At 35.0% G+C, this 14,169-nt stretch overlaps 1 protein-coding gene and 2 long non-coding RNA genes across 4 annotated transcripts in view; all 3 read left to right on the top strand.

Annotated features, from left to right (window-relative positions):
* LOC149416084 (uncharacterized) overlaps positions 1–533 on the top strand; it is a 63,380-nt gene extending 62,847 nt beyond the window's left edge. Inside the window, exon 3 of the long non-coding RNA XR_016303636.1 lies at positions 306–533. This is a non-coding gene — a long non-coding RNA (uncharacterized LOC149416084). The remainder of the gene's footprint in view (positions 1–305) is intronic.
* Positions 534–3,419: 2,886 nt separating this feature from the next.
* LOC149416087 (uncharacterized) lies at positions 3,420–6,969 on the top strand. Its single transcript, XM_089642053.1, has 2 exons — positions 3,420–3,748; positions 4,062–6,969. Exons 1-2 carry the CDS (start codon positions 3,472–3,474, stop codon positions 5,885–5,887), a joined length of 2,103 nt encoding a protein of 700 aa, XP_089498179.1. The 5' UTR covers positions 3,420–3,471; the 3' UTR covers positions 5,888–6,969.
* A 1,988-nt stretch (positions 6,970–8,957) lies between these two features.
* Positions 8,958–13,143, top strand: LOC149416088 (uncharacterized). 2 transcript variants are annotated; one of them, XR_016303638.1, is made up of 3 exons: positions 8,958–9,009; positions 9,954–10,260; positions 11,990–13,143. It is a non-coding gene; the product is annotated as an uncharacterized LOC149416088 (long non-coding RNA). The 2 variants fall into 2 exon arrangements; XR_016303637.1 differs by having other exon boundaries at positions 8,992–9,126.
* Positions 13,144–14,169: the final 1,026 nt, after the last annotated feature.

A 14,169-nucleotide genomic window follows, 5' to 3' on the forward strand; every position in this document is an offset into this window, starting at 1 on the left:
CACGATTACATTCCAGAGTGAGACCACCATTGAAATCTAAAAGTTGCTTGAAATTAGTGGTTTTTTGTTTTTTTTTTTTAACCTTAGATAACTAATCGCTCGTCGAGGCGACGATGCGCTACTCGGCGAAATTCGAAATCACCTACTTCCCCCCGCTCTCCGACCTTGACTCTGTCATTACCTTCCTAATTTGAGTAAACAGTGCAGCACGTGACGCGATTGCGGCAACACGCATACTAGGACATGCCCTATGACCATCTCGTCGTCCGCTGGACGAAACTTTTAAAACAATTTTTATTTTTAAGGTACGTACATTCATATATTCTTATATTTATTGTTAATGTTGGTGAATCTTCTACAATAGAAGCTTCGGTTCCATCTACGTCAAACGTGCGTAAAATTAGCTACCTGTGTCCATCCAAGGCCTGGAGGATGACCAAACACCGTTGCACCAGATGTAGAGGGGCTATTTGTGGTCCACATAATGTTGACATGTGTGGTCACTGTGTAGACCAGAGGTTCCCAAAGTGGTTTATATGGACCCCCAAGGGTCGATATCGGCTTGCTAGGGGTCTATGTCAGCAAGAAAAAAATTTGGGGGTCCACGAGATTCAAATAGGGGTACATACGCTCGGACCCCCATTTACCTCAAGTCAACATTTAGGAATTCCGTAAATGACACAATAGAACTAACACAAATATAATAGACTGAGAAATTACTTATTTGATATTTGTATTTTTATATTTCGTAAAGTTGTTAATTGAGGTATACAAATAGAGTCTACGTTCCTTTTCTCGTCAGAATTAAAATATTCAAGCAATACATTGCAAATTGGAAACTGCGAATTTTCCTAGTTCCCCAACTTGTTTTTGAAAAACAACCAGGGTAATAATGACGTTCAACATTTAAATGCACTTCACACAGACTTCAAAACTAAGTTTGAGGACATTTTGACTATGGAAATGGAACGTTGAAGAATCGGATATCATGTGACAAGAAGAACTGACTGGAATAAGCACTGTCCTAGAACTTAAGGGGCAGTTCTGTAGGGCCAGCTACAGAAAGAAATTCCCGTTGCTTATTCTGTTTTATTTTCATTTGGTGTAATACCTCACAAGGGCGCCCCTGTCTGCACAATTTAAAGACAGAGGAACTATACCGCTACCCGGTTGTAGGGCAGGCAAGGGAAGGGAATCTTTTTACGAAAAAAATAAATGATTATCACATGGGACGTTAATAGTTTTAGGAAAATTCAATATTCGGCAGGCAGGGGGTCTACGGAAAAAAAAAATTTGAATAGTGGTCTACGGGGCAAAAAAGTTTGGGTGCCTCAGGTGTAGACTGATATTTTGATATTAATTTGTACTTAATTTGTTCATTATAAACCTTACTTTTGTGCCATGTAACAAGTTCCTATCTTAATTAAATGATTTATTTCTAGTGTTTTATTGCGTAGTTAACTCCACGAAAGTTTAGTTACAATGAAACAATGAAAACAGTTTAGTTATCTAGGGTTAAGTTCGTTTTCATTGTTTAATTAACTCTCTCCAAGTTTAAATCTTTTTAAGCCCACCAAAACGATCGCAATCCGAGCGGTAATAAGTGGAAGGGTGCGTGATGTCAACCGTGCGCTAAACGTCCTGTAGTTAGTGTATTTTGTAAATTGATTTTTTTAAATTCTTTAGTAAGGAATTCAGTACATTTTTTTATCAATGTTTTCCGTCTAACTAAATTAAAGGTATACATATTTTTTTTAATGTCAAAATTTCATTCTGAAATCAATTTTCAACGTTGCTTTTACGTAAATTGAAGTAAGTAGTTCCTAATTGTTTGAGTTACATTTTACTATGGAAATGCTTCAATTTTATCGCTTTGAATTTAGCAAAACCTTCTAAAATGTCAGGAGATACTACAATGTAAGTTAAAACAAAAATACAACCACAAATGATCTCAAAAAATCAAATCAACATACCTAACTACACAATACATAACTGTATAGCGACTTCTCTCTCTTGTTATCAAAGTACGCATGTAACAGAAAGAGAGGTTTAATTTTTACATTGCACTAAATTAACACGGAGTACATTTGTCATCAGATTTCGTTTGACCAATCATGGAGCGTTTACACAATATAGCTTTTAAATCATTTTTAAAGAATGATTTATCAATTTTGAGGACAGTAAAAATATATAAGTATATTCAGAATCAGTGGTTTTTGATCTAGATGAATATATTTTTTGAGTCAAAATATTGTTTACTCAAATCCCTTATTGGGGATTCTGCAGTCTTACTGGCTTCGAACAGTTGGGACTCTTGTGTGGTATCTATCTATTTATATAAAAGAGTCTCGGTGTGGTCAGATCTACTACAGTTTTGTAAAGGGATTGATGAAAATTTGCACACTTGACCTTCAAAACAAGAGGAAGGTCACTGTCTATACGAGATTTGAAAAACTCTGCTTGGACAAGAGCCGAAAAAGCTTGAAAAGCCCGGACAACGCCGGGGTCTTCAGTTAAAAAAACGGCTTTAGACTTTCGAAAAGTTTCGAATCTGGTCATCACTAGTGCCGCCACACTGCAAAATGACTTTTTCTATGGAATCCGCCATTGACAAATCGAATATCTGACGTATGGGTCTAGTTTTCTCTAGCTTCCCCGCATTTTAATCAAAAATATGCAATGTTAAATTGAAATCGTTATATTATGTTGCTTTAAAACAATTCAATGGATTAATATCTAAACAATGAACAACAAAGTTTTATCGCAGAAGTGAGAAACATGGATGTAGTTCTCTCCAATGAACCGACAATCACTGCGTAAGATCACGAGTCACCGATTTGAAAGAAAACTTATGTCAATTTACATACGACATTTCGTCTACATCTTCTTCTTCTTAAAATGGAGGTAAAAGTGTAATGCTAAGGTCATTCAGGCATTTGACAGCATCAGGAGTCACTTGGTTTAGCACAGAAACTGACGAAGAGAACATTGTTCTACAATGCGTGCTGTTCACGTTAAACATGTCCACATTCAGAGTCCTTTAGGTCCAATTTATGCAGTACATACGTATAACGGCTGTGACTGCACTGGATGCAGTTTAATGAGATCCACATCTTCCAAGGGAGAGAGAACTCTGGCAGTTTAATAATAATAATTAATTATCTACATCACGTCTAAAGTCTACCACCGAGTTTGCTACGACTCTTCAGGGGAGTATCGTAATAGAAGCAGAGATTCGCTATCAGTCCAAAAGAGTTTCCTGGACGTGGGGCAGCTAGCTGGGAGGTTTGCAAGGTCATCTTATCATTTTTATTACAAAACCACTCAGAAGAACGGTGAAAATGATGATCTGCTCAAGAAAAATTTTGATCTTAGAACCTTGAAATTGTAACTAATTTCTTCACCAGAAGCAGGGAAAATTGGGCGCAGTTCTGTCTCATGGATACGACCACAACAAGCTAAATAATAAGAATGTCAACCGTTACGATTAAAATCGAACCGGAGATCAGCGAAGATGAAGCGATTTTCTCAACGGAGCTCAAAATCGAGTTTCCCAATGTAAAGAAAGAGTGCTTCGAGTTTGTGGAAGTCGAAGGACCTCAAAACACGAATCTAATCGACTTAAACATTGAAGATTATAAGTCTGAAGCTGGGACGTGCGATGTGGATGGAAAAGCAACAATTGTCTGTACGGAAATAGATAATCTCAATATAAAGAAGGAATGCGTTGAAGATGCTGATTTTACAGGTAAATCTTTTCAGAAAATTTTATCTTTTTGTGATCATTTTGACAATTTCTACGGCCGAATGGTTAAGGTACATAACTCCGGGTTCTAGTTGTAAACCCGACTGAGATAATTTCACATATCATCGGCTTAATTCGTAGTTTTTCGAAAATAAGATTTTAATGCCATTTTTTTCAAATCACTTTTCAACAACGTGCTGTATTGTCACTGTTCTGTGCGGTCATGGAACACTTATTATATAATACTTTGCATTAAACTGCTTTACTGCGTTAAAGAAATATTAAACAAAGGTTTAATATAAAATTTTCATTTCAGGTTCAGAAAAAGCCGCGAAAAAAGAAAAAATATCAACTGAAGAAAACAAGTTCAAGATTCAAGACAAGGGGAAGAAAAAAACGAGCATTTTGTTTAACAATGACGTGAAACCATTTACTTGTGATGAGTGTAATTATTCTACCTCTTACAAACAACATTTGAAAACACACAAACGCACCCATTCCGGAGAAAAACCATTTAGCTGTGATAGCTGTAGCTATGTATGTGCTAGAAAAGATAATCTTAAGTGTCACTTGCGTATTCACACTGGAGAGAAAAGATTTAACTGTGACGAATGCAAATTTTCTACGTCTCATAAACCTAACTTGAAAACTCATAAACGAACGCATGGCGGAGATGAACGACTCATTCTTTCGCAAAGCGGTGAAAAAGCGTTCAACTGTGATAAATGTAGTTATTCTTGCGCTCAGAATGCTATTTTAAATACTCATATGCTTATTCACAACGAAGAAAAACATTTTTTCTGCGATGACTGCAGTTTTTCAAGCAATTACAAACAGTCTTTAAAATCACATGTTTTGAAGCATTCAGGAGAAAAAATATTTAAATGCGATGAATGTGACTATTCTTGTATTCGTAAGCGATCTTTGAAGCTTCATGCGCTTTCTCACATTGAAGTAAAACCATTCAACTGTGATGATTGCAGTTATTCTTGTGTTAGTTTAAAGAAATTGGAAATGCATATGTTTGTTCACGGTGGAAAGAAGCCATTTGGCTGTGACAAGTGTAAGTTTTCCACAACTCAAAAGCATGATTTAAAAACTCACTTGCTCATTCATGCCGAAAAAAAACCATTTTCATGTGAATTATGCGATTATTCGTGTGCTCGCAAACAATCTTTAATTTATCACAAATTGAAGCATTCCGGAGAAAAAATATTGAACTGTACTATTTGCAGTTTTTCGTGCGTGTATAAGAAATCATTAACAAGACACATGCTGCTTCATAGTGAAGACAAACCGTTTAAATGCGATGAGTGTAGTTATTCTTGCAATCGCAAACAATCTCTAAGAGATCACAAATTTACTCACTCTGGTGTTAAACCTTTCAAATGTGATCAATGTAGTTATTCGTCCGTTCACAAAAAAGATTTAAACAAACATATGTTTACCCATACTCGTGTAAAGCCCTTTGTTTGCGATGAGTGCAGTTATTCTACTTCTTACAAACAAAACTTTAAATTGCACAAACTCACGCATACTGGAGGAAAACCGTTTGTTTGTGATATTTGTAGTTATTCATGTACAAATAATCAGTCTCTAAAATATCACATGACCTCGCATTCCGGAGAAAAAAAATTCAACTGCGATCAGTGCGACTATTCAACGAATTTCAAACGGTACTTAAAAGATCATCAGTTCATTCACACTGGAAAGAAACAATTCAACTGCGAGTTATGCAGTTATACGTGCGCTCATAAACACACTTTAAAATATCACATGTTCAGGCACTGCGGAGAAAAACCATTTTCGTGCGATGAGTGTAGCTTTGCGTGCGCTTCAAAACGTGGCTTAAAAGCTCACAAACTGACTCATAATGGAGATAAACCCTTTAGATGCGATATGTGTAGTTATGCATGTACCAGCACACAGAATTTAAAGTATCATTTGTTTACACACAGCGGTGAAAAGAAATTTGCGTGTGAAGTTTGCAGTTATTCCTGTGTTCGCAGACAAGCTCTTACCGATCACATGTTAACTCACTCTGAAGAGAAACCATTTTCCTGTAATAAATGTAGCTACGTCTGTTCTCGGAAACCGTATTTAAGGCGACACATGGCGACTTCTCACGGTGAGAAGAAATAATTTAAATGATCGGTTAGTGGCTGATTTGACAAATGCGATTTATATATTTATAATGATGGTAGTATAAGGATTTTTTCTTCGTAACCTGGAAAAAAATTTTGCCTACGTTAGAAATCTTTTATCAATTTTAAACAAACATAATATGTTTCCATCAAGAGCCCTTCAAAATACAGACAAGACTTGTTACCCAGAAATAATGATTATGTTTCTCTCTTCTATTATCTCTCTTCTGTGTGTTTTAAGAACATATTAATAGTGTAGTGATTACTGGTTTTCAAACATGGCGATTAATTCTGAATTTGAAATATGAGATCGAAAAATATGCTACTTCTCCACTATGCCCTTGATGTATACTTAATTATTAATATTTAGCATAAAAAATAATACCCTTAAAAAGCATTTTTTTTAGTGTAATACATATATTCTTAGATGTAATTCTGAGATCGACAAAAATGACGTAAAAAAATTAGATCCCAATAGCCGAGTGGTTATAGTCGTTGTCCTGGGAAAAGAGAGATTTGGGTTCGATTCCCAGTTGAGACCGTAAACTTTTTTTATTTTTCTGTGTCTTATTCTGTTTCATGTTCCGTTTAAATTTGTGTTATCTTCTTCTTGATATGTAAAAAGTATTTTGTTAATTGCAGTTAAAAAAGTAGCGGTTAGGAAATTATTGCACCAAATCGTGTACTACATAATCTTTTAACCATGTAAAATTATACAACAAAAAACTACCTTTCTAATAAAAAAATAAATTACATCACCTAATTTTGCCTTTTCTAGGAGAAAACCAATAAGTTTTTAAGACAAAAAATCAACGGTATCTAATTTAATGATATTTTCGTGATTGGTTTGGTCGTCGAACTGGACTCGAACTATTTATTATCTAGTTATTTTGCCAAGGCCATTGAGTTGATCATGTCATTTGACCACCTGTGAATCATCATGTCATTTGAACCATGTAAAATTATACAACAAAAAACTACCTATCTAATAAAAAAATAAATTATATCACCTAATTTTGCCTTTTCTAGGAGAAAACCAATAAGTTTTTAAGACAAAAAATCAAAAGTATCTAATTTGATATTTTCGAAATTGGTTTGGTCGTCGAACTGGACTCGAGCTATTTATTATCTAGTTATTTTGCCAGGGCCATTGAGTTGATCATGACCATTTGACCACCTACTAAAAGTGCTCAAACTTGAAATCGATTAACAAAACGCCCATTTTCTTCGCCTCGTCTTTTAAGTGTGGTAATAAATGGATATGAATCTAAAATGTAAACAATTCCCAGCGATGTCAGGTGTTCACGAGGGGTCAAATCTTGGTTCTCTGTTGTTCCTTATACTTATACACGATATCCCCCATGGGGCCTTCGGGGAACCATGGAGGAATGGAGAGGAGAGATTAGACCCTCTTCTCTCGTGGGATGTTTAGGAAACAAAGGAGGAGTGGAGAGGAGAGATGAGGCCACCTCCGCGAACTCTTCCCTTGCGGGGTTTTCAAATGCGCTATATAAATCTGAATTTTTTCGCTGATTTTACCAAAAAAATAAAGTTGTTTGTTTACAGGTGGAAGAAATATAATAAGCAGTAATTTTTGATTGAGGTACTAGTACATATTGAATCATTTAGCGGGTGGGAAATAAGCCGACATGGCTCAGTGGTTACAGAGCACCTGACCGGACATCAGACGGTGCGGGTTCAATTCTCTAAATAGTATCAAATAAAGTCACTTTCCAAGTCTGTTTGTGCGCTTAGTTCTTCTAAAAAGAACTGTGTAAGATTTTCATATACAACGTTTTTCCACTTTATTTTTTGTATAAAATCAAATTATTTTTTTCCAACACTTTACTGAAAGACGTATGTACAATAATCGTATGTTTATTGTTATAGTGATTTGTTTTTGGGGTGTTATGCCGTGATTACGCTACCTCTTTCTTTAGGCAACGTTTCGGACAGCATTGCAGTGTCCATTATCAGGGCAGATGTGTAATCAGTGTCCATTAGCGCAACGCGGCATAATACCTCAAAAACAAATCACTATAATTCCTTTGGCCGTGAAAATCTCAAATCGTATGTTTATTGTATTTAAAATATAAAATGTAATTACACATAACTGGTTTCATTTTTTGCATTTTTCTCCAAACACGTATAATGTTGGATACAACGTTATTCCGGGCAGAGGCTCAATAATTAATCCTAAATCATGAGACCACTTTTGAAGAGTCACAAAATTTGTTTGCTATAGAATATTAGGTATCAATAAATCTTCATGTGATATAATTAATGCCTTGTCGCTGGCATTAACATTATGTCACTGATCACTGAATTTCATTTACCTAAGAGAGCAACTCGTTCCAAAATCATATTTGAATGTAATAATTCTAGGACTGAGCATTTCAAACACTCTTGTACCTAGATTACAATACATGCGGTTAGTAATAGATATGCAGATGTGGCGGATCAATTAAACTGCACGGAATGTAGATACAAGAAGGCTATACTATCATATTTATTCAATCAATACTAATCTAACAAAAGTCTACTGATAAGTTTTGCTTGTACTTGGATCTCTTAATTTATAATTTATATTCGTCTAGAGTTATATTGTGTTTACATGTGATAGAATCAATATAATTGAAGTAACATATGTAATATAAGTACAATGTGTCAGTTTATCAAACATAAGTAGTGACATTTTTCTTCAAGAGTTAAGAGGTGGGAACCAAACGTAGGAATAAAATCTGAACAACCGATTTTAGAATTTCAACAGTCTTGTTGGATTGCGAATCGTTATGGTGAATTGATAATTGACAACAATAATAATTGGACTTGACAGGTTGGATATAATTAGACATCAGATTACATACATGTTCGTATTTATGCTGCCGATTTAATTGCATTATGTCGCGAGTGTCTAGAGTTACAGCGAGAAAATTGGAAGATTATCACAAGTGAATTCTTCCGGAAAACATCATTTACAATTCATAAGGACAGAGTGCTCGCATATTGCAAAATGGTTAGGTTGGCAGTACCTAGAAACAAACGCGAATTATGCGCAAACTTCATATCGGTGTTCTGTCAAAATGGTGTGTCAGTTGGCAAATTTTCGCGTAAATTTACGTAAATAATATTAGATATCAATATTTTTCATTGTCGTAAATGCAAAAAGCTGCTGTTTATTGTCATTAATTTGAATCAAATGTTTTTTTTAATGCGTATTAAAAACGGTAGTTGTAGGTAAAAGTTTACTCCAATTTCTATTAATTTGTCTCCTCGGGAGTCTTTTGTTCAATTCACCATAACGATTTGCAATCACAATAAGACTTTAAATTCTTAAATCGGTTGTTTATATCTCAGTCCGATGTTTGGTTTCCATCTCGTCTTAAAGAAAAAGTGCTACAAATCAAATGTTAAGACTTTTAGACACTTCTTGTGCTTGATAAATTGACACATTGTACTTTAATTGTATATTATACATATTAGTGCAATGAATTGATTTACTCTCACATAAAACATTATGTTTATACTGACGATAGAGCATTAATTATATCATATGAAGATTTATTGATGGCTAATATTTGATTGTAAAAAGATTTTGTCACTCTTCAAAAGTGGTCACATAATGTAGAATTAATAATCAATACTGAAAAACCAAGTTTATGCACATCAGAACTCCTCATCCCAATATCACTATAAATCATTTTTAAAACTATTTCTCTCAGTTTTAATTGTGTCTACAATTTTGTAATACAGCCATGCTCATGTCAGCAAATTGAAATCTTACAAAATTTCTTTATCCGGGTCTTACATTTGACTCTTATTTCAAATTGAATATTAATGTACACAACTATAACGAGTAGGCTTTATAAATATTTTTTATTTCGCCAATTACTTTAAGAATAGTATAGGTATCTATCAATGGCGAAATCCCTAGAAATATATGGAATACCTACACGGGGACCTTCAACAAAAACAATATTGCATTTAATTCAAAATGTTCTATTGTCAAATTGCGCTTGAACAAAGCTGAATAATAATATACCTACGACTATTTCTTTTTCCAGAATATCTTGCTAAAATCATATTCACAAAGCAGTTGACCTAAAATGGATATTGTGACCTCAGATGTCGGTGTCATAAAGTCCGAACCGGAGACAATCCATGAAGAAAAGAATTCAATAAACCATTTATTACACTTAGAGATTGTCAAACAGGAAAGAGAAGAAGCTACTGCGATCAAATGTGAACCAGGGACTCTAGCGAAAGAAGAACATGCACAAGAATATGGCGCATACTCTGTAATAGATATTGAGTATCCTGATGTTAAAAAGGAATGTTTCGTTCATCTTGAAAGGATCGACCAAAGTCGAGGTAAGCAATTAACATGTTTTTAGTTCCCCTCTTCCCCTACAGACTGCAGCCCGGAAGAACAGAAGTGCACTCAATCCAGTAACTTCTGATTCAATGATATGGTTACCACCTCTTTCATTCATTTTACCTCTAGAACAGGGAATCTGCGGCCTTCGAGGTTTTTTGGTGTGGCCCGCGAGCACATTCGGTGCGACCTGCTCACCACAAAAAGAAAGTATAAAAATTACTTTCACAATGCGAGACCGGTTTTCTTTTACTATGTTTCGGATACATTTTTAATACAAAACCCAGAAAAAAGGTATAGCATAGCTGACGTTATTAGAAAGCAGTTTGGTCACAAATGAATTTGCGATCCAATATCCTTTTTTAATTTAAAAAAAAATTATTTTATTAATAAGAAATTAAATGTGTAATAAGAATTTATGAGTGTTATGCTAATGAAACTGGCTAGTTTACAAATAAAATTACAGCTGTGGATTCATCTGAAGAAACATTTTATAAGGAAAACATTCGTATTTGAAGTGGAGTTTTAAAATTTTAGCTGCAAAAATCGGAGGAAACCACATTCGTGCTCTGGGTGTAGTTTTTAAACAAAATTTGAATCTTACCCAAGAATTCACCATTGAATTAAAAACATTTTTGTGTTCGAAATGTAAATATAGAAATACCGCTGTTGAAGAGCAGTTATAAAATTCAAGATGCAGACTGTGTGCTTCAAAATTTGGAGGTAACCATTTTCAGGTGCTGGGTGTAGTTTTAACAAAGCAAAAGACTCGCACAAAGATTCAATCTTAAGTTAAAAGTAGTTTCTTCTTCTGAATGGTGTGTTAAAATTCCAGTTGCGGATTCATCTGCTGACGCTTTTCGAAGGAAACAAAGGAAAGGATTTTAAATTCTAATTTCACACCATATGCTGCAAAATTCCGAGAAAAACCATCTACTTGTTTTGTGTGCAACAATTATTTAAGCTCGTAGAATTACTCTTATTTTTAAACCAGTCTTGTGTTTTGAACGCAACTATAAATCGATTTGCGGACTCATCCGTAGATGCGACTCACGGGAAACTATTCCGAGTGCAGTCAGGTGTGATATAAAAATAAAATATTACCGGTACTTTGTAAAATGAGGTTTTAATATTATACGAGGATTCCGACAAAAACTACTCCTCCCTCCCCGCTACCAAAAATTAAGTGCAGCCCGTGTGTATACTACCCTTGCTCTGGAAAGTGATTTTGGTTATCTTTCAATTTTTTTTTTTAATGTATATTTTATTTAGTTATAAGAGTTTACATCTTATACCTAATATATTATTTACTATGACTACTACAATATTATTTTTAGATTTCACAACATTTTTGGCAGTTAGTTATATTTTTGTCCATTCAATGAACGACCTCTAATCTTCTCACCCTATCTGTTTTGCGTGTTTTTAAAAATGCTATCGTAGATGCACATTTCTGAAGACCTTCTTATAAATCTTCCGTATCAATGCTTGTTAAGGTTTCCTTCTCATCGTGTCAAATAAAATAATAACGAACAGTCCTGATTTTAAACACAAAGAATGAAGGAGTTCTATGAAAGAAAATATCATTGTAAACAAGAGATGAACATTGCATTTTTAAACTGGAATTTAAATAACTTTTTTTCTGATTTTCAAAATTTACACAAGATTTATTTACTTTATTTTTTAACTGTCGAATAATCAAGATTCCTTTTTCTGTGTTTTCAGATTTTGTTTCGTCGAGAATATCTGTAAATCGTACAAAACACTTAAATGCAAAAAAACCTGTCACAATGAAGAAATTATTTTCCTGCCCAACTTGTACCTACAGGTGTAGATGTCAAAGTTATCTGATTGCGCATATTAGAACCCACACCGGGGAGAAACCATTATCGTGCACAAAATGCACGTACAAGTGCTCTAAAAAAAGCCATATGGTTTCTCATACTCGAACCCACACTGGAGAGAAACCATTTTCGTGCTCGAAATGCACGTACAAGAGCTCGTATAAAAGCAGTATGGTTTCTCATTCTAGAACACACACTGGAGTTAAACCATTTTCGTGCTTAGAATGCACGTACAGGTGCTCTAAAAAAAGCAATATGGTTTCTCATTCTAGTACCCACACTGAAGATAAACCATTCTCGTGCTCCGAATGCATCTACAAGAGCTCTAATAAAAGCAGTATGGTTTCTCATACTAGAACCCACACTGGAGAGAAACCATTCTCCTGCTTGGAGTGCACTTTTACGTGCTCTACAAAAAGGTATTTGGTTGGTCATACTAAAACCCACACCGGTGAGAAACCATTCTCATGCTTGGAATGCACTTACAAGAGTTCTGCTAAAAGCAGTATGGTTCGTCATTCTAGAATTCACATCAGGTAGAAACCATTCTTATGCTCGGAATGCACAGACAAGTGATCTTCTAGAAGCTGTTTATCATTTATGTGCGTACACACTGAAGATAAACCATTATCGTGCTCCAAATGCATCTACAAGAGCTCTAATAAAAGCAGTATGGTTTCTCATACCATAACCTACACCATTCTCGATTGCTCCTAAACGAGCTCTACAAAAAGTGATTTGGTTCATCATACTAGAATCCACACCGGAGAGAAAACATTCTCGTTTTTGGAATGCGTATACAAAAACATTCGGAAGTGCAATATATTTCATCCTACAAGAACCCAAATTTAATTGTTTACATTCTTGTGCTCAGAGGTTCAATAAATGGTGTCATTTGCGACATGATTTCATCAAAATCATCCTTGCAAGAAATCATTATCTTTCTCAGTATGAACTCAAAAGTTTTTATAGAATAAGCACATATTTCGTTTCCAAAATTTGGTAATCGTGGTACGCAATAAGTTTTATTAGCGATTGGTGATGAATGAATTTATTATACTGTAGTACCTACAGTATGAGTAATTTTGTTTGATCCAGTTAGATGCAGACTTTCCTATAATTTCCGAAATTAACGCGTTTGTTTTAGATGTATATTTTTCAAACTATATTAAAGATATGTTTTATTTAATAAAATTATAATAGTCACAACTGGTTTACTGTCAAATTCAACTATTGATTAATCGGTTTTCACTTTTCGTGTAATGGAGCGTACAAGTATATACCATAGGTATGTTTAATAATAATAATAATCATTGGATAATTTGTTGAGCGCCGTTTTTGTGAAAAATCACCTCAAGGTTTGGAATAAACATATATTTTTTGTATTAATTGACTGATTGTCATCTCTAATACACATACGCAACGTGGTCATGCTGTGTCTGTTCCACAGGTATTTTGATGGAGCCTGCTCTAATGAGTTAGCAGCATTGATCTCCGGTGCATGTGTGTGAAACTCGACGTACACGAGCGGAACACCCGTTCACAGTTGATTTTAGCTTTATCAGAACGGGCCGCTTTTTCGATTAGTTTTTGTTTAAGAAGGCTCGTATGTGGAACGAGTTACATCTAGTTTTCCTCCTTCATATAATCCGAGCCTCTTTAAAATAAATTCCTTCTTACAGCCCCTTTCTTAACCTGCCTCACAACGCTGCTTAACTGGATGGTGACATAGCTCCCCTGCCTTTGAACTGTACAGACAGTGGCGACCTCGTGAGGTGTCTCATAAAAAAAAATTTAAATATACAAGGGTTATCCAGAAAGTATAGGTGGATTTTCTTTGTTTCAAAGTTGGCATGTAGGGGAGATTCTAACGGTCAGTTTGTTTGGTCCCGCGTGTTTGTCGGCCATTTTGTTCAGTCACAGTAAATTCTTCCGATGGAGAGGTCGTCGCGCGCTCCCGCCACCTCCCGTCCGTGCCAGATAGTTTACATCGCTTTGGATCTTATTGAGCAGGAGGTAGAAGTTTTTCTGAGAAGTGGGTGTTTCACTACATTCCAGAAT

The sequence above is a fragment of the Hesperophylax consimilis genome, chromosome 17 (assembly GCF_061612785.1).
Source record: "Hesperophylax consimilis isolate HC1 chromosome 17, BYU_Hcon_1.0, whole genome shotgun sequence".
NCBI classification, from domain to species: Eukaryota; Metazoa; Arthropoda; class Insecta; order Trichoptera; family Limnephilidae; genus Hesperophylax; species Hesperophylax consimilis.

What these genes read in the sequence shown, in the direction of transcription:
- LOC149416087 (XM_089642053.1), top strand. Translation starts at nt 3,472, where the DNA reads ATGTCAACCGTTACGATTAAAATCGAACCGGAGATCAGCGAAGATGAA. An exon ending in TGAAGATGCTGATTTTACAG is followed by an intron (nt 3,749 to 4,061) that starts GTAAATCTTTTC and finishes TTTTCATTTCAG; the next exon opens with GTTCAGAAAAAGCCGCGAAA.